General features: G+C 43.4%; 1 protein-coding gene across 1 annotated transcript in view; it reads right to left on the reverse strand.

Moving 5' to 3' along the window:
• Positions 1-26598, reverse strand: part of LOC126473432 (uncharacterized) — a 114694-nt gene that overhangs the window by 60233 nt on the left and 27863 nt on the right. The window contains exon 2 of the mRNA XM_050100472.1: positions 21065-21350. Within this exon, the coding sequence (XP_049956429.1) occupies positions 21065-21350 (286 nt within the window). The remainder of the gene's footprint in view (positions 1-21064; positions 21351-26598) is intronic.

Raw genomic sequence — 26598 nt, forward strand, 5'->3', positions numbered from 1 at the left:
GTATGAACGGAACTGTTATGATGGCTGACATCTGGCAGTGTGGTAGTTGTCAAAAACTCATCATCTTTCTATGCAGTAACACGAGTGCAAGGTGTAGAAGTGGAAACACACCTGCATGATGTTCTCTGTCCTCCAAATATCTGTTCTTATGTGGGGCATTGTACTTGGTGGAGGAGTTAATTGTACCTATGTTGGTCGAGTGCTGGGTTGTTGCTTAACAGCTATGGAATACGTCTGAGTTTGTCTACTTCATTCTTCCTGGAGGCATAGATTGGTGCTAGATCAGCAGATCTCTTCTTCACTACTCTCTACTGCCTCCTGATGGGTGGGGTTGACATTTGTGGTTCTTATCTCTTGCTTAATCTTGTTCCATAGATAGTTGCATCTCTTTTCTTCACCACCTGGTGTATGAGGGAGGTGAGGTTTTGGTGGTCTTCCACTACTGCTATAGTGACACATTCAGGAGTCAGACACACTTCTTTCGAACAACGCTTTTTCTGTTGCCTCTCATAGATGTGCCGGTACACCTGATGACTTCCTCAGTTGGTATGGCATTCTTTACCAGAAGAGCTTGGTATATGTCTTCTGCAACCCCTTTCAGTAAGTGAGGGATTTTATCAGCGTCAGTCATATTTGTTTCACAATGTGGCATAGGGCCAAAACATTCTGTATGTGGGATTGTGTCATTTCCCATGATGTCAGACCCTGTTCTTCAGCTGTTATCGACTTGCTGTTGATTGTTGCCGAATGTTTCCTTCAGTTCAATCTGTGATTTGTCCCGATTATCAAGCTGCTGTTCATTGTTCCCAAGTCACACAGCTGGGCTGTACTGTACAACTGAAAGTACACATTTGCCAAACACATCATGTCATCCCACTTAATGTATTTGACAATTCGGTTGAATTCTTTCAGTAATTTTGTCAGATCCTGACCAGTGTATCTGAAAAACACTGATGGATGTCTGATGTGCAGTTGACTTGCTGCTGTTCTGGAGTCCAATGGCATGCTGAATGTACAGTCCTAGAGAACTACATATTGTTTGTATTCCAGTTGTGTCTGTATAAGCAACAGCTTTCACGAGCCAGGGTGATGTAGATGTTTTGAAGTACCTGGCGCATCCACACAGTAACAAACTTAACTCTGAATCTGAAAGCAGGGTTGTCAATGAAGTATGGCACTTAGCACCGATGCATGTTTATTACAAACACCAACATACTGCACACCAGAACAGAACAGAGCTCCTATAAAGAGTGTGCTGCTATTTATGCTGACATCGAATATTCCTGAACGTACAAACATCACAAAGATAGGAAAATTGGAGAACCTTACAGAATTGACAAATACTAAATAACAATAATAGTGTTCGGGTTTGAACTGAGGACTTGCAACATGTCAGCCAGTGATAACCACACGGCTACGCTACACTGCATGCAGCACAGCTTACAGCAACTTTCTAAAAAGAAAACACCACTGACACAATGATGAACCAAAATGAAAGTGTTAACTTCCTAAAAGAAGTCCTAAATTTACTCAATGTTCCCACAATGCCCTCACAAAAAAAGCTTCTAAATGACATCAGAGGAACTTCATCACAGATTAAAGTTGTGTATTAGACTAGGATTCAAACCTAGAACCTTTGCATACCACAATAAAGGTCCCAGGTTCAACCCCCAGTCCGGCACACAGTTTTAATCTGCCAGGACATTTCAAATAAACCAGTACACACTCTACTGCAGACTGAAAATTCATAAAAGCGTAAATAGTAAATGTAAAAGGAAAAACAAATCAGTATTTGTAACAAAAATTCTAATAATTTCAACTAACCTACCATTCTTATTTAAAATACTCCAATTTCTGATAAGATTAGTGTACAATATGAATATCAATGAAGCACATGGAAAATATTCAAATGTTGCAGAGTGATTTTTAAAAGAATGGTATTCTTCACACAGATAACTAAATGTAGCATGTATGTGTATTGGGGCATCACAAAACTTACTTGTCATTGCATTCCAAACCTAAATATCAAATGCAGTTTATAAGAACATATGCTGAATAAGTTAGGTTCCATGCAAATGAGATAATCAGTTAAACACTTCTTTCCCCAATTCCTGAGGAAATGGGAAAAAAGAGACTAGGCATAGCAGGTCTCTTCAGGTAGTATAATACAAAAACAGTTTAGTGTTGGGTTGAGCAAGAGGTGCAGCACAGATCACTCTAGATTAATTCAAAGGAGATAAAAGTAAATTACATTAGTCAGAAGATGTTATATCCAGAACGCAAAATGACATGTTTTTCATGAGAAGACAAACTCCAAACTAATTTGTCAGAAGACAGAGAGAAATATTTGTAATCATGGGAAAGGCCAGAGGAAAAGGGGGGGGAGGGAGGGGGTTGGTTGACTGGTTTACAAGGGGGGGAAAAGAGAGACCAAACTGCGAGGTCATCAGCCCCTTGTTCCCAGTAGAACAATTACCCGAGGGGAAAAAAGAAAACAAAGAAGACGTACTGCACAATAACAGGAGAAAGAAAGAACCAGAAGAATGACAGAAGGACAACAAACACTACAATGGACAAAACAGGACAAGGAAACCACAGAGACACACGAGAAACAGGGAGAAGAGACTGAACACAAGAAAGCAGATTACAATGGCTGGCTGACCATGAGAATAAAAAAGGAGAAGCCAGCCACTCAGCAACACATTAAAACCTCCACCCTAAAAGCCCTAGGGTGGAGGACACAGAGGGACAAAGGACATGCACTAAAACTCAGATCAAATGATAAAACCCACCCTCACGAAAAAAACATGAAAACTAAAGATGTTGTTGAGGCATTGTTGTCCAACATTGAAGGTATTTATTTTATTTAATCGTATGGCTAGGGCCCCCTCCCCCATCGGGCAGACTGTTCAGTAGGTGCCCGTCTTTCAATTTGACACCACTTCGGCGACCTGCAGTCGATGAAGATGATAGGATGATGATGATGAGGACAGCACAACACCCAGTCCCTGGGCAGAGAAAATTCCCCAACCCAGCTGGAAAGCAAACCTGGGCCCAGAAGATTGACAATCTGTCATGCTGACCATTCAGCTACCGGCGGTGGACAACACCAATGCTGGGAAAATTAAAAGTCCGCCGCAGAGTGGCTAGAAGTGGGCAGTCCAGCAAGAGGTGGAAGACTGTGATTTGGGAGCCAGTGCGGCACTGAGATGAGTCCTCGCGACCGAGGAGGTAGCCATGTATGAGCCACATATGGCCAATGCGGAGCTGCCAATTGTCTCCCAAAGCCGAAAAACCTTGCGGCATAAGACAGAACGCAAATCAGTTTCAGAGATACCCATCTCCAGGAGCAGTTTCCACATACCCTGTTTTGCCAGCCTATCAGCATGTTCATTGCCTTGGATTCCAATGTGTCCTGCGGTCCATACAAACACCACTGAATGAATGGACCATTCCAGGGCAGAGATGGACTCCTGGATGTTCGCTACCAAAGGATGGTGAGGGGACTATGGGAGACACCAACTCGGACACAGAAAGTATGTAGTGACAGGAAGTTTTGGATAAAAATTGGGAGTGGGCCCCACTCATACAATGTGGCAAGGATATGACGTCACTAGCTCGTGTCGTATGATTTACGTAAGTAAAAAAAATTTAAAAAAAATTGGCAACCAGGTGTTGGCATCTGGAAAAGGCTGGATGGCACACTCAAGGGACACAAGATGATCAGTGGTAAAGCGACCCTGGCAGAAGCTGCCCTGACATGGAGCAAGTAGGCCACGTGACTCCAGGACCCAGCCCAACCGCCGACACACCATACATTCCAGCAGCTTACAAAGGACGTTGGTGAGGCTGATGGGCTGATAGCTATCCACATCAAACAGATTTTTACCGGGTTTTAGCACTGGAACGATGGTGCTCTCCCGCCACTGTGATGGAAAGACGCCATCAAACCATATCCGGTTGAAGATGATGACGAGATAACACTTGTAGTCAGATGAGAGATGTTTAATCATCTGACTGTGGATTCGATCCGGCCCAGGAGCTGTGTCGGGGCAATGTGCAAGGGCGCTGAGAAGCTCCCACTCTGTAAATGGAGCATTATAGGGTTCACTGTGGCGTGCAGTGAACGAGAGGACTTTTCTTTACATCCGCTGTTTGAGGGTGTGAAAGGCTGGGGCATAGTTCTCCAACACAGAGGCTCGAGCTTAGTGCTCTTCAAAGTGCTCAGCAATCGTGTTTGTGTTGGTAGAGAGCACGCCATCGATGTTAACACCAGGGACACCTGTTGGGTCTGGTACCCAAAAAGACGTCTGATCTTCGTCCAGACTCGGTAAGGTGACGTATGGCACCCAATGGTCGACACGTACCTCTCCCAACAGTCCTGTTTCCGTTGTTTTATAAGCAGGCTAAAACAGGCACAGAGCCGTTTAAAGGCTATTAGGTACTCTAGGGAAGGGTGCCACTTGTGTCGCTGTAGAGCTCGCCAATGCTCTTTAATTGCCTCGGCGACTTCCGGCAATCACCAAGGGACTGTCTTCCGCTGGGAGCACCCTAGAGAACGAAGGATCACGTTTTCCACTGCTGATATTATCGTTGTAGTGACCTGCTCAATCACAACATCAATGGCACCACACAGGGGAGATTCAACGGTGACAGCAGAGGTGAAGACCACCCAGCCTGCCTTGTTTAAAAGGCTATCTGGGTAGGCATCCGTGGGCATGATGCCGGGGAAGTGACAGGAAGATGGGGAAGTGGTCACTACCACACAGGTCGTCATGCGATCTCCAGTGGATAGATGGGAGAAGGCAAATTGATAAATCAATGGCCGAATAACTACCATGAGCCACACTGAAATGTGTGGCAGCCCAGGTATTTAAGGGACAGAGGTCGAGTTGGCACAGTAAATTTTCGACATCTCTGCCATGGCCAGTAAGCATGGTGCTACCCCACAAGGGGTTATGGGCGTTAAAATCTCCCAAAAGTAGGAAAGGTTTAGGGAGTTGATCAATCAGTGCAGCCAGCACAACATCTGGAGGGATATATACGTTGCAGACAGTTATTTCCTGCGTCATCCATATCTTGACAGCCACATCTTCAAGAGAAGTTTGAAGAGGCACATACCGGGTTCAGGACATAAACGCAAACTCCACCTGACACTATTATATTCACTACGGTTCTTGTAATATCCCCTGTAGCTGTGAGGGGCAGGGGTCCGCTTTACCGGGAACCAGGTTTCCTGGAGGGCAATGTAGAAAGCAGGTGTAAAGCTTAACAGTTGCCGTAGCTCAGCCAGGTGGTGGAAAAAACTGCTGCATTTTCACTGGAGGATGAAATGATCGTGAGACTGGGAAGGCATGAAACACTCAATGAGGCAGCCTACACCTCAGGGTCACCTGCTGCCACAGATTTACTTCCTGAACAGGCTATATCCATTGTGTCTGGGGGTCTGGCGAGATCTAGGTCCTCAGCAGACGCCAGAGTCTTCATCTCATCCTCAAACGCAGACCTTGTAGGCAGCAGTGGTGTGGGTGCCACCGCAATTCCCTTGGTCTTGGGGGTCTTCTTTCTGGATTTCTCTCGCTGATCCTGGGGTTTCTCTGGCTGGGAGGCCTTCACTGATTCAGTCTCCGGCATTGAGGACAATCGTGAAGCCCTATGACCAGCTGCTTTTGGGCACTTCAGCCACTGGCGGGTGTAGTCTTTCACAGTAGCACGAACCTGGGAACAGAGTGACCCAAGGGTCCCCTTCCTAGTGAGAGGAGCCAAAGAAGACTTACGCTTCTCTGGCTGGGGAGAGGGGACTGGTGTCCCCAATGGTTGGGGGGGGGGGGGGGGGACAGTGCTCCTGAGGTAGGTGGTGTGGGAGCAACAGGGAGGGAAGTGCCCCCCCACCATCAAGGGGGTAGGTGTAGTCTTCTGGCTCAGAGAGACAACTGGAACTCGCATAACTGATGGAGCTACAACTGTTCTCATAGCAGCAACATGAGAGGTGGTCAGAGCCACAGGATGTAGGTGCTCTAATTTCCTCTTGGCCTCAGTGTACGTCAGTTGGTCCAGGGTCTTGTATTCCATGATTTTCCATTCTTGCTGTAAAATCCTGTAGTCTGGTTAGCAACGGGAATGATGCTCTCCACCGATGGCACAGATGGAAGGCGTGGCACACTGAGTATTGGGATGGGATGTATGTCCACAATATCAACACGTGATGCTGGAAGTATAATGGGAAGACATATGGCCGAACTTCCAGCACTTAAAGCACTGCATTGGGGGAGGGATATATGGCTCGACATCACAGCGGTAGACCACCACCTTGACCTTCTCAGGTAATGTGTCACCCTCAAAGGCCAAGATGAAGGCAGCAATGGCAACCTGATTATCCCTCGGACCCCGACGGATGTGCCGTACGAAATGAATTCCTCGTCGCTCCAAGTTGGAGCGCAGCTCACCGTCAGACTGCGAAAGAAGGTCCCTGTGGAATATAATACCCTGGACCATATTTAAGCTCTTATGAGGTATGATGGTAATGGAAACATTCTCCAGCTTGTCACAAGTGAGTAATGCCTGAGACTGGGCAGGGGATGCCATTTTTATCAAGACTGACCCTGACCACATTTTGGTCAAGCTGTCCATCTTCTCTCCCCAAACTTGTTCTCTAAATGTTCTACAAAAAACTGAGGCTTCATTGAGACAAAGGAGTCCCCATCAGCTCTCGTACATACGAGGTACCAGGGCAAGTAAGGTTCGCTGCCATCCTTAGCCTGGCATTCCTTCCATGATGTGGCCAGGGAGGGGCACGATTGAGGATCACACTTCCTTGCATTGTACCGAGACTTGGAATGCTTGGAGACTGCTGGCATTTGATCACCAGCAAGTGATGACGTGGTACGATTCATCACATTTCATCTGCCCTGATGCCACCCACTCTGACCAGAGGCCCTCCCCACAGGTGCCACCCAGCTGCAGCAAAGACCACCTGGCAGGATGGCCATTGTCGGGAGTCCCAAAGCTCCAGGTTGACAGGCATCTACTCCTTGGCATATATGGGGAGTTAACAGTGCAGACACCAGCAGAGCGATCCATGTGTAGTCAGGGGCTACAACCAACAGGGTACATGGCAGCCCCACCACAACGGACTGGCTACCGTACTGGATATGAGGTGCAAAGAATTCCATGGTCATCATCGTAGCAGAAAATGACACTGCATGGTGGGTGGAGGTAAATGCATCCAGGAAGGTGTCCTCACTGAAGAGATGGAGGATGAGCAGAACTGCAATGTCACGATGAGAAAGTGGGCTAAATATCTCAATGCACGATGGACACGATGCACCATGTTGGCTCGCTCTTCGGGAAAATTTTGAAAAATGGAGGTCAAACCCTACAGGGGACCATCATATAAAGGCTGAAAGGTGTGAGACTCCTTTTAGTCGCATCTTACAACAGGCAGGAATACCGCGGGCCTATTCTAACACCCGGGCCTGCAAGGGGGGAAAGGGGGGGGGGGGGGGGGGAGAGGGTGGCACTCTTATGCACCATGTACATGACTCTTCAGTAGGATCTCCTCAACAGCTTCAGTTAATTGTTCACTGCTGTGGTTTTCTGCTGTGTTTTAAAGTGCAAAGAATGGAACCCTACACAGACAATTGGTTGATGAGAAGTCATCAACATGCCTTAATTGAATTGTTGATTGAAGAAGGTGTCATCCCAAACCACTGAACGAACAAAAAAAAAAAAAACTACCAAACAAAACCCTTATAGCATAAATTATTAACAATGTAAGCCATTAATTTGCACACTACTTTGTATCAGATGTTGACAAAATGATATGACAGGATAAATAAATTTCTGGTGAAAATGCAGCTGTAATTACGAAATTTCCGACGAAAAGTCTTACAGCTTCAATTACCTCAGTGAATGACATTTTACTCACGACTGCAAATATTTTACTCCCTGGCTTGTTCACGCCTTCCACATACTTCGTATGCTCATAAAATATCCATTTCAGAACGTAGATCTCAGTTGTCCCAGATCCACCTTCGGTTTTGACCATTTTACAATGCTCACGATTGTACTGTGTTTTCATATTTGTCCATTTCCTTTCACACTCCGCAAGTGGTATACCAATTTTATCTGAAACTTCTTTAAACAAATCTTTCCTTTTATATCTGTCTTTATATGCAGAATCGGAAGGATCCTACAGAGGTTTCCTCATTTCAAGTTCTAACAAAAAATGAATTGTTGGATTTGTCGTCCACTCGTGAGTTGCCATTGTGGAAAGGAACACAGCAGACAATACGTCAAATGAGCATGTGCAAGCCACACAACTCTGCCGTATTTTTTGCTCACTGACCATAAACTACAAACTCTGAACAAAACTTCCCTCAACTAGTTGTTCAGACTCGACTTCAAAAAACTGTTGACAACAGTCGAAAACTAGGTCAAATTTCGTGTTGAAAATTGTTGTCAACTGAGTTTGTTGGAGTTGGTTTTCAGTGTGAAGGTACCTTTATAAGAGAGTGAGTGAACTGTGAAATGCTGTTTGTTCACTGGGTGATTTTTTTTTGTTTTTGAGGGGGGACCAAACAATGAGGTCATCAACAATTGATCCCAGAGTATTGCATCTGGAAGTAGAGACACTGAGAATGTGTTCTGATTTGGGTGAGAGATTCATAACAGTAAAAGTGAGAAGGCTAAAACTGCAATGGACATCTCTTGCACCTCAATAATAAAAGCAAGATGAAGGACATTGGGCAGTCAGCAGGTGGGTGTCCCCAGTGCTCTGCATGCCACATGAAACATCCACCCACAACTGTCCCACCGTTGAACCATTATAGATAAGGGCGCCCACTATCTGACAAAGTGCGATGCCCAGAATAGAAAACTGGGTGCAGCAGAAAGGAGCCAAATCAAATCTACAGGCGATTAAAACAGAGTAAAATACGGATGAAGGAATAGCTTGGTCAAGGAGGTAGGATTGGGGAACCCCTGAGCTAGCATACAATGGGAGACACCCTATCCCCAAACACCCTGCCCCTGCTCTGGGCATAGATTAAAACCTTGTAACTGAAATAAAAGCCACATTCACAGAGAAGACAGAGAACCAGTTCAACCATCCGTAAATCATCTGTCAATATTAGAGGCAATGAGTCCAGAAACATGGAGAACTGAAAGGAGACAGCATTCAACCAAGATAAGAGCTACTGTTTGTAAGGCTCCACAACCACAATGTGGGGATGGCTTGTTACAGAAAAGAAACTATGGGTTAACCTGGTGTGATCGATATGGAGGTGACATAGGACTGTGGACTCCTTCCAGGATATGTGGAAGGAAAAGCCCCATGCTGCAGTAGTTTCCCTGGTGGTGAGAAATTTATTAGATGGGGCAGTAGCCCACCAAATGACATTCCATTTCTGAGTGAAAAGAGATCAAATCTGCAGCTGGGGTCAGCAAAGAGAATGGGAAGCAAGTAAGTGCTCCTCTACCCAAATGGTCGGGCATTTCATTCCCTGCGATACCCACATGACTGGGGATCCAAAGAAAGGCAAGTGAGCAGGCAGCATGACGAAGGTCACCGAGAAGGACATGAACAGTGGAAACAAAAGGGTGGCAACTACAGCAACGGTCAACAGCGTGGAGAGTGTCAACAGCATGGAGAGTGCTCACTGAGTCAGTACATACTAAAAATGGCCAAAGGAGGCACGTTTGATAAAATTAAAGGCTCTGCTAATTCCATACTGGCAGGTGATATAAAAGTATATCCCATCTGATCCACAGTTTTAGAGCTCGTTTTAAAAGATAGTAGCATCTTGGAACTCTCAAAGAAATGGACATAATAGATGCCAAAACATCAAGGACTTTAGGACTTTGGAAGAGACTGGTCTTAATCCATGGCCTGGGCACCACCAAGGGAGAGCAGGTGGGCAAACAAAGGGAGCCGAGGTGGAGATCTTGGCAGAGGGAAGTGAGATGCATACCAACTAGTACTCCCACGCATGGGTGGGAATAAGGAGGATGACACCATTCGTATGTAAAGAGAATGGGATATGTAGGACGATCATGGAGAGCTGGTACCATCAAACCTGAAGGGAGAAGATCCCACCTTCAGCAAGGAGACTGTCTGCAGGACAAGTCCAAAAGGTACCAGTGGTCAGATGCACACCACAGTGGTCAACAGGTCTAACAGTTTTAAAGCTGAAGGAGCTACTGAGCCATAAATATGGCAACCACAGTCCAGTTGGGACAAGACCATGACCAGTAAATACTGAAAGAGTAGCACGATCTACACCCCAAGATGGTGGGTAAGGAAACAGAGAGTGTTAAGCTTCTGCATGCAACTAGTCTTAAGATGGTGAACATGAGTTAGTTTGTTTTATCAAAAAGGAGGCCCAAGAAATGAGACTGTGCTACAACGTCCAGGTGCTGGGTACCTAAGTGAAGTTCTGGTTTAGGATGGACGGTGGTGCAATGGCAGAAATGTATGACCTGTGTTTTCATAGGAGAGAATTGGAAACTATGGGAAATAGCCTGCAGAGATCTGCCACATGGCTCCTTGGAGCTGGCATTCAGCAGAGGCTACCAGGGGGAGCTGTAACAAATGCTAAAATCATCACACACAGCATTGGTGACCAGCGGCCCAACAGAGATCACCAACCCATCAATGGTGATGAGGGAAAGAGTGACACTCAAAACAGTACCCTGTGGGACTGCCATTCTTAGATCCATGGGAAATTGTGTGAAGTGGTGACTCTAACCCAGAACAACTTGTGGGATAAAAACACAAACAAAAATCGTTATGGGGACCTCTAAAGCCCCAGTCATGGGGGGCCAGTAAAAGTGGCACCTTACGCAGTAAAAAAAAAAAAAAAAAAAGGGTGTGACTAGGTGTTGGCATTGAGAAAAAGTCTGTTGGATTGCTGTTTCCAACCTAAATATATTGTCAGTTGTTGGTCACTCATCCCAGAAACAACACTGATAGGGAGATAAAAGTCTCCAAGATTCAAGAACCCTGCATAATCTGTAGACCACCATCATCTCTATCAACTTACAGAATATACTGGTGAATCCCCTAGGAGACGTTGCCTTTGGGGAACATTCAGGCGTTCTGGGTTAGAGTCAGTACTTTACACAGGTCCAAAAGAAAGGCATCCCACAATGTCCTGTGTTGACTCAGAGATTGGGGCCGTGTCGGGATGAGGTAAGTGCCTGAGGTAGTACCCAGTCTGTGAAGAGTGAAACATAAGGGCACATCTTCCATTTTTTGCTTCTGCAGTGGAAAGGTAGCCAGATAAGAAGAGGATGCCGACGCTGTTAAGTGGATTGCAAGGTGTTCTACAGGTACTGACAGATCAGTACAAGAACCACCCCATACGTCAAGTCACGGAACAGCTCTGTAACATTGGCAGCCCATAAAACCACAGAGCTTAGCCTATGCTTGAGCTGGAGCTGGAGAGACATTCGTCCCCAGAAAAGAGTCATAATGCTCTCAGCATTCCTACTTACCGAGTTTGATTAAATAGCGTGCCTCAGCATGAAGTTGGTTAGAAGTGATAAGGTTGGTCTGCAAACGATGCTGAGGGCTTGTTGGCATTCCTGAATAGCTATTACAATGTCTTTGGCCCACCACAGCAACAGCTGATGGTGCGTTGGTAGTAGTGGGGGGATGGAGGTAGGGGATGGACCTGTAGAAAGGGGAACAGCCTGTTCCAGCAGAGGGGGCATCATGTCAGACACCTCGCACAAACTCATCAATACGATTTGACACACAGGCGGCAAATGTAACAACAGAGGCCTGTTGGCCCTAAGAAGTGTCCAATAAGGTAATCAGTCAGTCTGTCTGGTGGTGGCAGGGAAATTACAGGCTCACTGGAAAGTAGTCACTGTCACAAAGGTTGTTCTGTAGTGACCAATGTAACAAAGCCACAAGATTAGAGGAAAGAGATCATTAGATCAATAGCCAGAAAGGTGGCACTGAAGTGCGGAGGAGAATTATGATAGAGGCAGCACAGATTGTAATCTGTGAGAAGATTGTCAATTAGAAGGCCCCTACCAGATGAAATGGTACTCCCTCACAGTGGTTGGTGTGCTTGAAATTCCCAAGCAAGAGAAAAGGGGGAGGGGGGTGGGGGAAGTTGTTGGATTAATGTGCTCAATTCAACACATGTAAGTGGCCTACCTGGAGATAAGTAAACATTGCAAAGGCTTGATTGCCATATCCGCACCATGTAGGCATTCATATTTATTCTGTGCCTCATTATACAAGAGACGGTCAATAGATTTGTGTTCCTGGATCTTCTGTTCTTTCTTAACAACTAGATAAATTGATGAACATGGAGGGTGGTGTTCCACACAGTTGATACAAAAAGGTGATCGTTCACATTGACTACCTTCGTGGAGTGAACCTCCACAATTACCACATTTTGGCGTCATGCAGTGGGATGATGTCTGCCCAAAGCATAAACATCAGAAGCACCTCATGGGTGGTGGGACATAATTTCGCATCACACCTGTACACCATGACCTTAACCTTCTCCAAGAGGACATTCCCTTCAAAGGCTAAGTGCCTGTATCCATACGATTATTGTTTGGCCCTTTCTGTACACATCTGATAAAACATACACCTCGCCACTGGAGATTAGTCTGGAGCTCCTCATCTGTTTGGGGCATAAGATCTCTATGGAAGATGATTCCTTGGACCTCGTTCAAAGTTTTATGTGGAGCAATGGTAACAGGTATATCACCTAGGCTACCACATCCCTGAAGAGCTGTAGATTAGGCAGCAAAGGAAATTTTAAACAACAATGGACCATTTTGCAAGTTTGCCACATACTCAGCTTCCAAAATTGGTCCTCAAAGTTCTCGATAAAAATAATGGTTTTGTTGCACTGTCCAGAGTCTCTGTGCCCCAGCCATAACAGGCACATACTCCTTGGCTTGGATGGGTAGTTTCCAACCCAGGCGTCAACAGTGCAATCCATGCATGGGTTGACCACTGTGCAGGTACTTGACAACCCATCCCCTCCCCCCCCCTCCCCCCCCCCCCTGCCAATGGAATGACTATTGTGCTGGGTTTTGGGCATAGTACCTTTGCAACAAAGGAAGGATGCAAAGAGAGAAAATCACAAGGGGTGGAATATACACCGTGCTTGGCGAACTTCCCTGCATGATCCACACTCCTGTAAAATTTGGAAGAGGAGTAATAAGTGAAACCTAGGAAGTGGACCATGTTATTAAAAATGAAGAGTTATAAGTGTGTCTGAAGGGAACCAAACAAGTGTCCAAAATCACAAATTAGATCCAAGCACAGTCAGCACCAAGAGGACCAACCAGTGGAAAGGCAGACAGGAAAAAAGAACAGTAGGTCAGCACAGGAAGAGGAATTAGCACTGCAACGGATGGGGCTCCATGATGGCAAAGCACGTACTCGCAAGAAATGTGGACCCCCCTGGAGGGGGTTGCTGTTTTTGGAAACAGAGCGTCTACTTCTTCCTTGATGGGTTCATTGTCTAGTGATTAAGTGAACAAGAGAACTAAAGAGCACATTATAAGAATTAACTACGAAGCCTCCAACAGCTGGTGTCATGATGATTAAAATTCTTGTACGTGTTGGACTGCACCATTGTACAAAATAACGTACGCTCTAAACATTGGCTTTAAGTTTATAATTAAATTATTTTATAGAATGATGTACTACAACAACCAGAAGAATTTTAATCATTATTATAAGCATTGTTTTCATGTGTGATTTATTAAAATATCCTAGTTGCAATGGGGTCTAGAACCATGAGAAATTTGTTGGAGGATATGAATTTGCCACATTGGCTGTTATTGTTAGGATTAAACCATTTATTTACTTTATATTGTTCACTACAACATAGTTTCAGCCATTCTAAGGTGCCTGCAATATGTATAAAATATTTAACATAATTAAAATTCAAAGTATAGTCATAAAGCTGGGGTGGGCAGCTTTTGTAGCTCTGGGGCCATTTTGTGGAAGCAGAGCTTAACAGAGGGCGGCACCTTTTGAAATGTTTGCATTCATTAGTTCACTTTGCATTTCAGAAAAGATCGATTCTTCATTATACACACAATATTCATCAGTGATTTTACATTTCCTTCATTACACACAAGACATTCATCACTTATTTTACATTTTTTTGAAAGTTTGTGGTTTCACTAAAGTTGACATTTATTTACTTGCTGTTGCACAGGTAACATCGAAATAAATCAGATCTACCAGAAAAGTGCTGCACATTGCATGTATACACAAATCATGTCGATACTCTTGGTACTCTGAGTGGTGCCTGATAGGAGTGAGCATAAATTGGCAACGCCTTTACGTTCATCCATCAGCCCCCGTGTCGAGTGACAACTTGGTTTGCACGGACAGTATCTACACTGCGCAAGCTTATTGACGACGCTGTCCTACTGAATACCTTCGGTTATGCATGGGAAGGGTATCTTGATTCAAGACATATTTTCCTGATTGTATTGGTGGGTCACACAAAAACACTTCGTGGACCACTTTTGTACTGCCGGCTGCCATTTGCCCACCCTGGCCTAAAGCAAGCACTAGTTGTTTAGTCAACAAATAAAAAGAGAACTGATAGGATATGATCTGGTAAACACAAATACTTGGGTTACAGTCAGTGTACTTGTCTATGGCACAATTTAAGAAGCAAAGGATGGCTGGCCTGACATAATAAAATCAATACAAGTGAAGCAAGCTTAAAAATGGTATATACACAGAAAGGGAGAATACCATACACTAAAACATTTAACTACTAAGAATTACCCACATTACACCAAGTGTTATGAAAATGGGCTACACAGCAGTCACTTCTTTACACAGTATATTGCAATAAGATCTATGACAACACAAAACTCAATTTCCCATAGTGCTTCTTAGAAACAGCAGTAATATGTAGCATCCAGGTAAAACAATAAACAGTATTACGTAAATGTGACATTCTTTTTCTAAAATTTTAGTTTTCCATGGTGTGCAACAACAGATGCAGTACAAGTGATGAAAATATGAGAAATATAAGGATAGAGAGAGATAAGTACACTGGCTGTAAACCAAAAATGTGCTTCTAAGGGGGTCATACTCTGCAAGTTCTTTTTTTTATTGTGTCTACTAAAGAATCACTGGTTGTTTTATACTTTGTATTTTGTCTTACTGTTTACTGTTCTTTTGGTATTGTATTCACAGACATCTGAAGGTGGCCAAAGGCTGAAACTAACCAGTAATGTGAAACACATACAAGGTGCAATAAAGGCACTTTGCCTGATGAACTGACAGCCTATGGTGATTAACATTCTGATATTTGGAACCATGGACATTGAATATCTGCCCACGGAAATACACACACATGGCCATTCTAGAACATATCATCACCACACCACTGCACTCCTACAGTGAGTGCACCACCTACCCCACCACGTGAATACGCCAGCCAATAGTGTTCCTCATGGCTGGTATAAATAAGACAGCACAGTGAACAGCTAGTCATTTCTGTACTTGTGTCTGATATTGTCAGGTAATATCACTGCTGTACTACGGATTTCATCAATAAATACCTTACTTGGCATTTAGTCTTTCTCCCTAGTCATAATTTGGATTGTCTCCTCTTTTGCTCTGTGCCTGTTAACATTGCTGAGAGGAAGGTTTGTCCTTTGCACCTCACTGCCAAATAGGCTGCTTTGGGCTTGTCCCTGTGTGTCCCATCAACCACCTGCCAACCATGTTTAGCTAGACTACCACTTTGTGTCATTTTCTCTTCCAAGGTGGTCTTTCAGCCTTGCGGCTTCACCCACTTCTCTCCTGGGTTTTAAAGTGTGTGCTGATACCCAGCTACTTGTAGTTATAGCACTGGCAATCAGGAAAAGGAAACTGTTTGGTATCATGAACATTAAATTGGTTTGCCTGCTGGAACACCCTGCAGCAGCTAATGCAACAGCAGCAACTACAGGCATAATTTTTACAAAAGTCTGCTTCTGTTTCACGTGGACAAATTCCGAGTGTACAAGGCCAGTCTGCTACAGGCCTCAGCACATCCAACTGTCAATACGCTCATTCGTTCTCTATCATTTCCGCCTTTCAGTGATGATAAGGAGGACTGGGACACACATTTGCATCGAGTGAAGCAATATTTCACAGACTTCAAGTCATGGACAATTCATTACAGGGATCATTATTTCTGTCATGGGCGTCCCCATACACTAATTCTGCTCTGCAAATGCTTCTGTTTGGCCTCATTGTGCTCTCCTTTCAAGAGGTATGTTACTCTTCTGACTAATTATTATTCCCAGAGACATAATTTGAATGCCTCCAAGCTCAAATTTCACCAATATCATAAACTTCCTGGACAATCATATCACTCCTGAGTCACGAACTTGCAAGGCCTCAGCAAGGTCAAATGCGATTTCACTTGCGCCAATCAAGGCTGCAAGGCTTTGTATGCAGACTCTGATTTGTGGTGATGTGGGTCAGCTGGCATCCAATCCTGAGGTCTGAACAGTTACATTCAAATTGGATAACCCTGTGTTAGAGCACATCTTGTGCGTCACACATTCATTCAAAATTACACAGGCTGCTAACGAACAACTCATGGCAAGGTCACAAGTTGAGGCGGTTAACATGCCATTATTCATTCCACCTCAATGTCACAGTTTCACAACACCACCAAGGTTGCTGCAACGCTGTGATTCTTTGTTGTCTGACATCTATGGTGACCAAGTCTCCAGTCAACCTTTGTCATCGGTCATGTTGACCACTCCCATTGTGCCTGCAGTGTTTTCTCATTAATTCACAAGCAGACAGTCCAGTTCTCTGGGGTTTCTTTACAAGCTGTGGAAAAGAGAGGTACCTCCACTCAGCGTGTCAGTGTGTCGCAGCCACGCAACCCGCTCCCATACCATCCGACGTGTGCACCAAGACACTGTACACATGCAACCATTTCACAAGGAAATTGTTTCTCACATTTGGCATTTCTCACCAGGAGGTCCATTTCCAGGTGGGCACAGGGGCCATCATTTCTTTATTAAATTAGGCAACATGCAAAACTGGGCTCAACTGAATTGTTCCCCCCACCCCTCGTGGTGTTTGGTGACCTATGGTGACAGCTTATTCCTCTTCATGGTCACGTCTGTCTCACTGTAGCCTAAAAGAGCATAAGTGACTCATCACATTTGTCATTGAGAACCCATCTGCTACCAACATTTCTGGCCTCGGTGCCTTTACGTTGTTACGGTTTTCTATTTCTGATGAAGTCAAGGTTGTATCATTGCAGTTCCTTTCCAGGAACTGGACAATCTCTACACTGCATTTGTGTCTCTAGCTCAGCCAGATTTAGAATGTGTTCAGAATGTCAGGAACACATCACCCTTCAGCTGGATACAGTGTCTCAATTTCACTGTGCCAGATCATTTCTGGTTACCTTACATGCTGTTGGGAAGCAGGAGTTAGATCATCTCCAGACTGCTGGGGTTATTGAGGCAGTGAGCCACTCTGCTAGTCATTATCAAAAAGCCAAATGGTTCTCTCAAGTTATGTGGACATTTCAAGGCTACAACCAATGCTCCAATGCAGATAGATACTTATCATATCCTCTGGCTGGAAGACTACCTCACTAAACTTGCTGGAGGAGAATATCACTCCAAGATCAATCTCACCAATACTTAGCTCCAGTTAGCCTTAGATCATGAATCACAGAATACTGTTGTCTCGATATGCCTTTTGGATTATATACGTACAAGCAGCTTCTATTTAGCATTGTCTCAGCTCCTGCTTTTTCCAGTGGTTTCTGGAACAGTTGACGCATCTTATTCCGGTTTGTGTGAATTACTTGAATCTCATTATCACAGGATCCTCATGCCAAGAGCATTTGAAAAATCTCCACACCTTATCACCCTCCAGGACACAGGCCTGTGTTTTCATTTAGAGAAGTGCAGGTTTTCTTCAGATGGAAGTGGAGTATTGGGGGCATTGGCTAACCAAAGAGGGAATCAGGCCCACTGATCAGGATGTCACTGCAACAGATTTCTTACCCTGTCTGACAAACCTATCCGAATTGTAGGTGTTCCTGGGCAAGATAAACTATTATTCCAAGTTCTTAACCCATGTGGTACACAATGTGCAACCCTTCAATCATGTACATAAAAGGGGCGTGCCTTACAAGTGGATCACTGACTGCGACTGGAATTTTACTCACCTGAAAACCACACTGAAATTTGCCCCTTGCCTCACACCACTCTCTCCTGGTCGCCCACTGGTTGTGGTGGCAGACGCATCCACCTATATACCGGAGTGATCTTGGTGCACAGGAATCAGTTGATTGGTTGGTTCAACAACTAAAGGGGCCAATCTATGACGTCATCGGTCCCTCCTACCTGGAATAAGCAAGTCGCCAAAACTGCGCACCAATGAATGGCCCAGTGCACGAGACCCAAGGAAAGAAGTGCCAAGGTATATTAAACAACTCAAAGGCAGAAAGTGTGATGATGAATATACCCCCTGCCACTTACCAGAGGCACACCATCCAACAACACACAGAAAAGACTAGTGACATGGACAGGATGAAGAAAACATGGGAAGAACACTAAGCAAAACAGAACATGGTCGAAGAGTTAAGAAGAGCAAAAGGAAGGGTAGGGTGAAGACAGGAGCAGACCACCAAGCCCAGAGAACCATTGTCTGGTTGGTGCAGAGGAACTAACAGGGTGTCCTGCCAACCCCTTAATAGGCCATCAAGGCTGAGGCAACTTCCCTTATACAGAATGATAAGAACACTCTTCACGAATCAACCGTAAAACCAGGTCAATTAGCGAGGCATCATCTAACACCAGGGGTAGCGAGTCAGGAAGATCAAGAGTCTGCTGCAGGGCAGCTAAGGCAGGACAGTACAGCAAAAAGTGGACCACCGTCAAACGGGCACCACAATGACAGTGAGGTGGACCTTCATGACAGAGGAGATGACCGTGAATCAACCAACTATGGCCGATGTGGAGCCGGCAAAGGATGATGAAGTCCAAGCGAGAGGCCCACTTGGAGGGCTTCCACAAATTTGTGGTATCCTTTATCTCCCATAGTTAGTTTGGAAAAGTCAGAATATGCCATTTCATATTCAAAATCCTTAAAACCTGGTGACATGATACTGGTAAAACATACAGTTCCAGATAGTGATCTTAAGAGCCTGCTTGCCAGTAGCCAGAGAGTTCATTCGCTGGGATCTCAACATGACTTGGTGTCCCGACAAAGACCACTGAGCGGCTACATTGGTTCAGGGCAAAAAGGGAATCTTGGACGGTCAGGATCAATGGCTGAGGAGGGTAAAATTGATCAAGAGCTTGTAAACTGCTTAAAGAATTGCTACAGATAAGGAATGACTCACCAGTGCAGGAACGGATATGCTCAAGAGTATGAGAGATGGCTACCAATTCCACAATGAAAACACTGGCAAGGAGTGGATTTCATTACATCCCACATGGACGTTAGCAAAGCCAGTGTGACTGGAAACCATCGAGCCATCAGTATAGACTGCTACTGATCCCCAAGACATGTCAAGAATAGGGGCTCTCTGCTTAATAAAGTGGCAGATTATGGTGTTCAAAAATGATTTCATCCTTTGGAAATTTTGTCATTATTTTAGGTGTTACATCTGACGTCATTGCAAACAATTGAGAATGGCTCCACAGCTGATACTACATAGTTGTGAACAATACAAAATAAAACAATGGTTTAATCCCAACAATAAAAGCCTGTATGGCAAACTGACATCATTGAAGCTACGAAGATGAAGGCGTTTCTTCTCGTTAAATATTTGTTGTAAAATAAAGTGAAGTTACATTATCAGTCTTGAGATGTAAGGATAGGCACTCATGATGCATCTCTGATTAATTATTGTGTGGTAATAAAAGTTGGTACATACAGATGTACGTATGTTCTATCAAAATATCAGAAGCTTTTAAAATAAATACTGAATGTCTAAGCTAGGAGTGGTGTTACACTTATGCAATGTTTTCTATCACAATTATAAGCACACCTATTAAGTAAATTTTTCAGATGTTTGTAAGAGATTATTTGAAGAAAGTATTACAACAATAACAAATCTGCAGCACAAACTGTGCTCCTCTCATCTTAATGTAAATAATGAACATGTATAGGACAATAGCATGCATGAAACACAAAAATGAGATGATTGCAGAAAAAAAGGAGGGGGAGAGATTTTAACCCTGCTTCTGCCAAATGATAGATCAATAGTTTTACCATCATAACAATAACAAGAAAATTCAACAATGACACTTACATCAGAGACTGATTCAGCTGCCCAATAAATAGTTTAGACAAATAAGGAGACAAATGCAATTAAACTAGAAGAAACAGAAGTAATCTTTTGTAGGGAAAAAGATAAGAGCATATGCAGCAACCACGAAGTGTGACAGCAAAGGAATTTACACCAAAGAGAATACACAACAAAACAAACAATAACTAAAATAGGCATCTCAAGAATATCACAATGTGAGGATTCTTTTATAATATACATAAATACTAGACAAAGAATGAAATTTTTTGGGCATATAAAAATAAACAAGACAGATGTCACTGCACTTAAAAAAAGTGCTGGAAAAAATAATGTACAAACAAGGAACAACATGTTCATTTGGTCTTTGTCAGATTAAGGAAAAGCAGAGTAATTCAACATATTGAAAACTGCACTTTTCCTTTACAAATTGCCAGTTTTCATAAGAGCAATCTACCCAAACAATAGTGGTTTGTTTTGATGATAACCACTTACTGAATACCAAAACAGGACAAGTGGATTTGACCAACAAACAAATTTCAAAATACAGATGGACCTCTGGTCTTGGATCAATCAATTTATCAATAAAAATATAGATAACAAGAAAATGAAAAGGTAAATGCTTGGGTATTGAAGAGAAGAAAATTATGTATATTTTTTACTTATCACACTTGAAAACTGACACATTCACACTTGAAAACTGACACAGTCACACTTGAAAACTGACACAGTCACACTTGAAAACTGACACATTCAGTTTTAATACAAACCTCTCGTTTTGCTTTCTTCAGTTTTCTTTCCAAGGCATTCACGTCAAACTCAATATTTTTTGTACTTCGCTTTTTGAATATCAAAGACACTTGTGGTTCTGGTACATGTGGATGATTGTGTCTGTTTGCAACTCCAACAAGATTGTCATAATAAGTAAAATTTACTGGCTTTCCACAATCCAGTTTTTCATCTATGTCTAAATCCACTGTGTTCCTGTTGGAGCTCCAGTCATTTCTTGTAGGGTTTGTTTTATTATTCACTTTTTCAGTCTGCTTATTGTTGGATCTGTAACCAATAACTTTGTCTTACATACTTGTTAAATTCACTGGTATCATATTATAATGCTTAAATTCTCTTCAGAAGGTTTTACTAGTATTAGCACCTTATAATACTAACATATAGGTGATAACCAGCCGGCCGCGGTGGTCTAGCGGTTCTGGCGCTGCAGTCCGGAACCGCTGTACTGCTACGGTCGCAGGTTCGAATCCTGCCTCGGGCATGGGTGTGTGTGATGTCCTTAGGTTAGTTAGGTTTAAGTAGTTCTAAGTTCTAGGGGACTTATGACCTAAGATGTTGAGTCCCATAGTGCTCAGAGCCATTTGAACCATTTTGAAGGTGATAACCTAAATATTTCTAGTGTGCTTGAGTAAATATTATCAAATATTAAGATAGGATTAGCAAACCGTGTAATTACACCCAATATTTACAAAACTGCTGATATACTGATACTGAGTGTACATTTGAAATGTAAATATGATAGCAACATGCTTTGAAGACAATCTGAATAAGCTGTATAAACCAGGTACACTTCTGAAATTCTACAATTCAATGATTCTAGGAACTGATAATGCAAATCATAATGTCTTCTCAATACTTGATTTTTCTCTGTTCACACTTTTACAAGGATACTGGATATATCATGGCATCAATTTAAGGCAACAAAGTGTCATAATTAGATATAAGTACAACATGACTAATAGATCAAACACAACTTTAATCCAAGGAAGCATCAACAGCTTGAACACAGTATTTAAATAACATTCAGCAGGAACCAATTACCTACACAAAGAGCTGCAGCAATACACAGAGAGAACTAAGGCCAAGTGTAGCTCGACTAGCCTTAAACAGACTGGAGGCCATGGCGAGCTCTGATGGTGATTGATATATAGTTTCAGGGCTGTCATAAGTTTCCCCAAGTGAAATTCCCTGATTTCCAGACAAGTTTTACCATTTCTCCCTGACAAATTTTGAGATCTCAGGGTTTTTTTATATATATATATATATATATATATATATATATATATATATATATATATATATATATAAAAGAGAGAGAGAGAGAGAGAGAGAGAGAGAGAGAGAGAGAGAGAGAGAGAGAGAGAAAAAGGACTTTTGTATGTAAGAAAAAACGTTAAGTACTAACATCAACATCTTTTGTAATTAACTGTTTTCTGATGGACAAAGCAAGCCAAATGATATAAGTGTTTCATTAATACCACTGTAGTTATTTTATTTCAATAAAATGAAACACATTTGATGACAAAAATACACATTTCCTTGGAGTTTGAAATGTAACAGTCCTATTAAAATTAATCCAAACACGTAAATTTTAGCCATGAACAGTAATTTCTAACATAGAGGTGTATGAAAAATATGTACTTGTATAGTTTATCGACTAGAATTCGCTCGTGTTTAATATACAAAAATCTAGATAATCTTCAAAATGTGACATTTGCTTTAGGATGAGAGTTTTAATTGTTAAGTAATAGAAAAATGATTCTAAACAATGCCGAGGATTGTTCGGGATTGTTTAGAACATATATATAGGGGTAGCCATATTGGCAGGGTCGGTCAGCACTTTGTGGGATTTTGGACAGAGAGCATGTAGCTGGTTGTGCATATTTATTTCATTATTGTAAGTATATTACAACTTATTTCACATTTGTCAAGATGCCTTTATTTAGTTTGAAATTGTAATAAATTTCTAGCTGAAACACAATAAGAGATTCATTTTTAATTTTAACTTTTCTGAAGTTGGAATTTTCACAGTGACTGAGAATCAAGGAATTCTATTGCGACAGATTGCCAGATACAATGAGTAAAACAACCCCATTATTACGAGTAGTTAGAGAAATGTTATAAGCTGCAAGACACATTTAAAATACCTTCACCGATTTCAGAAATAACCTCAGAAAAGAGTAGACCTCTTGAAAGAAGTGAATAAGGTAGGGAAGAGTTGTGCAAACCAGCACTATAGGTGACCACCAATAACATGTTAGTTCTATCTTCATTATTGTTGGTCATTATCCACTATGTTATGTCTAGTATTTTACAGGTATTGTGTGCATTTTCTTTCAAGGAGTATATGAGTACATAGAAAACAAAACTCCAGCGACTGCCACAATTTTCTTCTTCTTCTTATCATTTATATTTTCTAGTACATAAATTACTTTCAAAGTGCCAAAATGTACTAGATAAATAAAATATCTATAAAACACCACACTGTACAGTGTACTTGCTGTGAGACAGTTGCAATTCCTGAAATCCATAGTCCGTGGCCTCTGGTCTGCCTGGGAGCACCACAGTCCTGGGTCCTTGGATAAACCATGAAAATCCACTGCATTATGCCTCACACAAATATACCCGGCCTATGGGCCAGCAAGACTAGATGCGATGGGCAGGGCTTGCACATTAGTGGGAAACGATGGGCTTCAGATGGGCAGGCCTGCAGAAATGGCGTGTGGTTTTGGCCCGTCATGGTAGTCCACTCATGTCACAGACACCATGTTGATGAAATGAGACCGTGGTGATCAATCCATGCAACAGATAATTTGCGCAAATACTCTGACAATCAATACTAATGGGGATAGGTAGCAACTCACTATACAGATGATCGCTGAGTCACAGACAGGCACGTAAAAAAAAGACTATCACACTCTCACAACTAAATTTTCAACCACAGGTTTGATGCGCGCGTGCTGAGAATCAGATCCAAAGAAGCTATTCCTCACACTTCCCTGCCTCTCGTCGGCAGCTGCTAGCCTAATGGCAAGACTGTGGCTGCACTGACTGCAAGCTGAGGGGAATGATGGGAAGGGGAGAAGCAGTAAGAATGAGGGGCTAGGAAGCAGCACATGTACTCAGCTGTGCCCAGCCAGCAACAATGCATGACATCTCAGTAAACAAACAATTTCTCCTTTTTTTTTTTTTCAAATTTCTCTGATATTTTCCCGATTTCCCTGAATGTTTGAAATTCCCTGATATTTCCCTTATTTCCAGAAATTGTGGCAACCCCGATTCTATGCCTACCTCCCATGTCAAACCATATAACAACACCGGCAATGCCAGGGCTGTTTCCCTGACGACCTTGGGCATCGACACTGGTTATGGCACTCGCAGTGCTGATGATACTGCTATTAGTGGTTGCTCCAGAATGGATGACAGAATCCCTGACTATTGTGTCGGAAGCAGGAGAAGAACTGCAGATTCTGCCACCATGGACAGATACCCATGCCTGCATGGGAGTGCAGAACCAGCAGCAGCAGGTGATGTAACTCCCGATGTGGACAGGTTCAGAGGCAATGGTGTGACATCATCAGAGGTTGCCTGACCATCCACGTGAAGGCGAACTGATAACGATGCCTTGAGCAGAGACTGTTCTCTATGCAGATGTTACAGACACACCACCCCTGGCATTTGGAACCAACAGCTGGAATCCATTTAGGGCAATGTCCAAAACCACATGCCCAGACATCCACCCCCGGCCAAAGAGGCACGGCAGCTGCATGGGTTGATGTCCAGGTGGAAGGTGCAAGTGTAATAGCAATATCCTCGGTTGGTCCCTGTGGAGTAGATATGTTGGGCTCTTCTTGCCAAATGGCATGAAACCATAAGCGAAGCGAATCCAATCTATGGCAACATTGGACAAAGAGTTGCCAACATACTTTTTCGTATGACTTTTGAACTTTGCACCACCTCTGCTGTGAATACAGAGCAGTGTTCTGGAAGCGGATTCGAAATACGTCAGTGCCAATGGTGAAGGCACACTCGACACCGTGGTCAGACCAAGTACCATCAGTGTACACAAAGGTACTATCGGGAAGTTCTGTGTGAAGGTTGTGAAACTGAAGGTGACAGAATGCGGTTGGAGTAGTGTCTCAGGGAGCAAATGGAGGCCAAAGTGAGCATGGGCCAACACATGAAGCCAAGGTGGTGAAGGGTTCACACCTATCGGCAAAGTGGCACGTAACGAGAAGTTAAGCTGCCGGAGCAAGAGCCGAAAGCGAAATCGAGGAGGCAACAGAGAAGAGGGATGCGCCCCATACTGGCGATCAAAGGAGTCTTTGAAGGAGGAGGCACAGGATTGTTTGCCACACTTGGCTGACAAAATGGCGTGCATATCTGCTGAGGAGAAAGTCACAGTGCTAGGACAGCAGTAGTTCGGCAGTTTCTGCATACAGACTCGCAACCAGGCTAGTGTAAATGGTGCCAGTGGCCAAACAGATGACATGATGGTGGATAGTATCGAGACGACGTAAGAGGGACAGACATGCAGACAGTTTTGAATGGACAATGGACCAGTATAAATGGAGGAGGGTGGTTCAATCTGCTCCCCAGGAAGAACCACTGAGGACATGTACGACAGACGAATCGCATACTGCAGCCACCCGGTACGAAACATGAGGGGGCCACGAATGTTTCCTGTCAAGCACGAGTCCCAGGAATTTCATAGTTTCAATGAACGGAAGTGCAACATGCCCAACACGTAAAGATGGTGGAAAATACCAATACTGCCCCCAGAAATTCATACAGGTTGTTTTCTCAGGGGAAAAATGAATGCCACAGTCAATGCTCCATGAGTAAAGACGATCGAGACATCGCTGAAGAAGCCGCTCAATGAGACAGGTACATAGACAACTGCAATAGATGGCAAAATCATCAACAAAAAGGGAGCTGGATATGCCCAGCAGGAGACAGGCCATGATAGGATTAATGGTGATAGCAAAGAGGATGACACTCAGAACAGAGCCCTGAGGCACACTGTTTTCCTGGATAAAGGTGTACGACAAGTGAACCTATGTGTACCTTTAAAACTCTGTCTTTTAAAAATTTCTCAAGGAAACGCAGCTTGTGGCCATGGAAGCCCCACATTCAGAGAGTATGGACGATATAGTCTGGGATTTCCTCAGAAAACCATTCACGAGATGGGTGGGCAAAGTGACGAGATGGTCAACTGCAGAATGGCGTGCTCGAAATCCACACTGTGCAGTGGTTAGTAAACTGCGAGACTCAAGCCACCACACGGGCCAGGCATGAATCATATGTTCCATCACCTTGCAAACAAAGCTGATGAGAGAAATGATGTGGTAGTTAGAATGAAGATGTTTGTCCTTACTGGGCTTAGGTATGGGTATGACAGTGGCTTCATGCCAGCGTCTGGGAAACGTGCCCTCTATCCAGATGTGGTTGTACATATGAAGGAAAAAGTGCTTGCCAACAAGAGAAAGGTGCTGCAACATCTGAAAGTGAACAT

This window comes from Schistocerca serialis, chromosome 4 (genome assembly GCF_023864345.2).
Source record: "Schistocerca serialis cubense isolate TAMUIC-IGC-003099 chromosome 4, iqSchSeri2.2, whole genome shotgun sequence".
Taxonomy (NCBI): Eukaryota; Metazoa; Arthropoda; class Insecta; order Orthoptera; family Acrididae; genus Schistocerca; species Schistocerca serialis.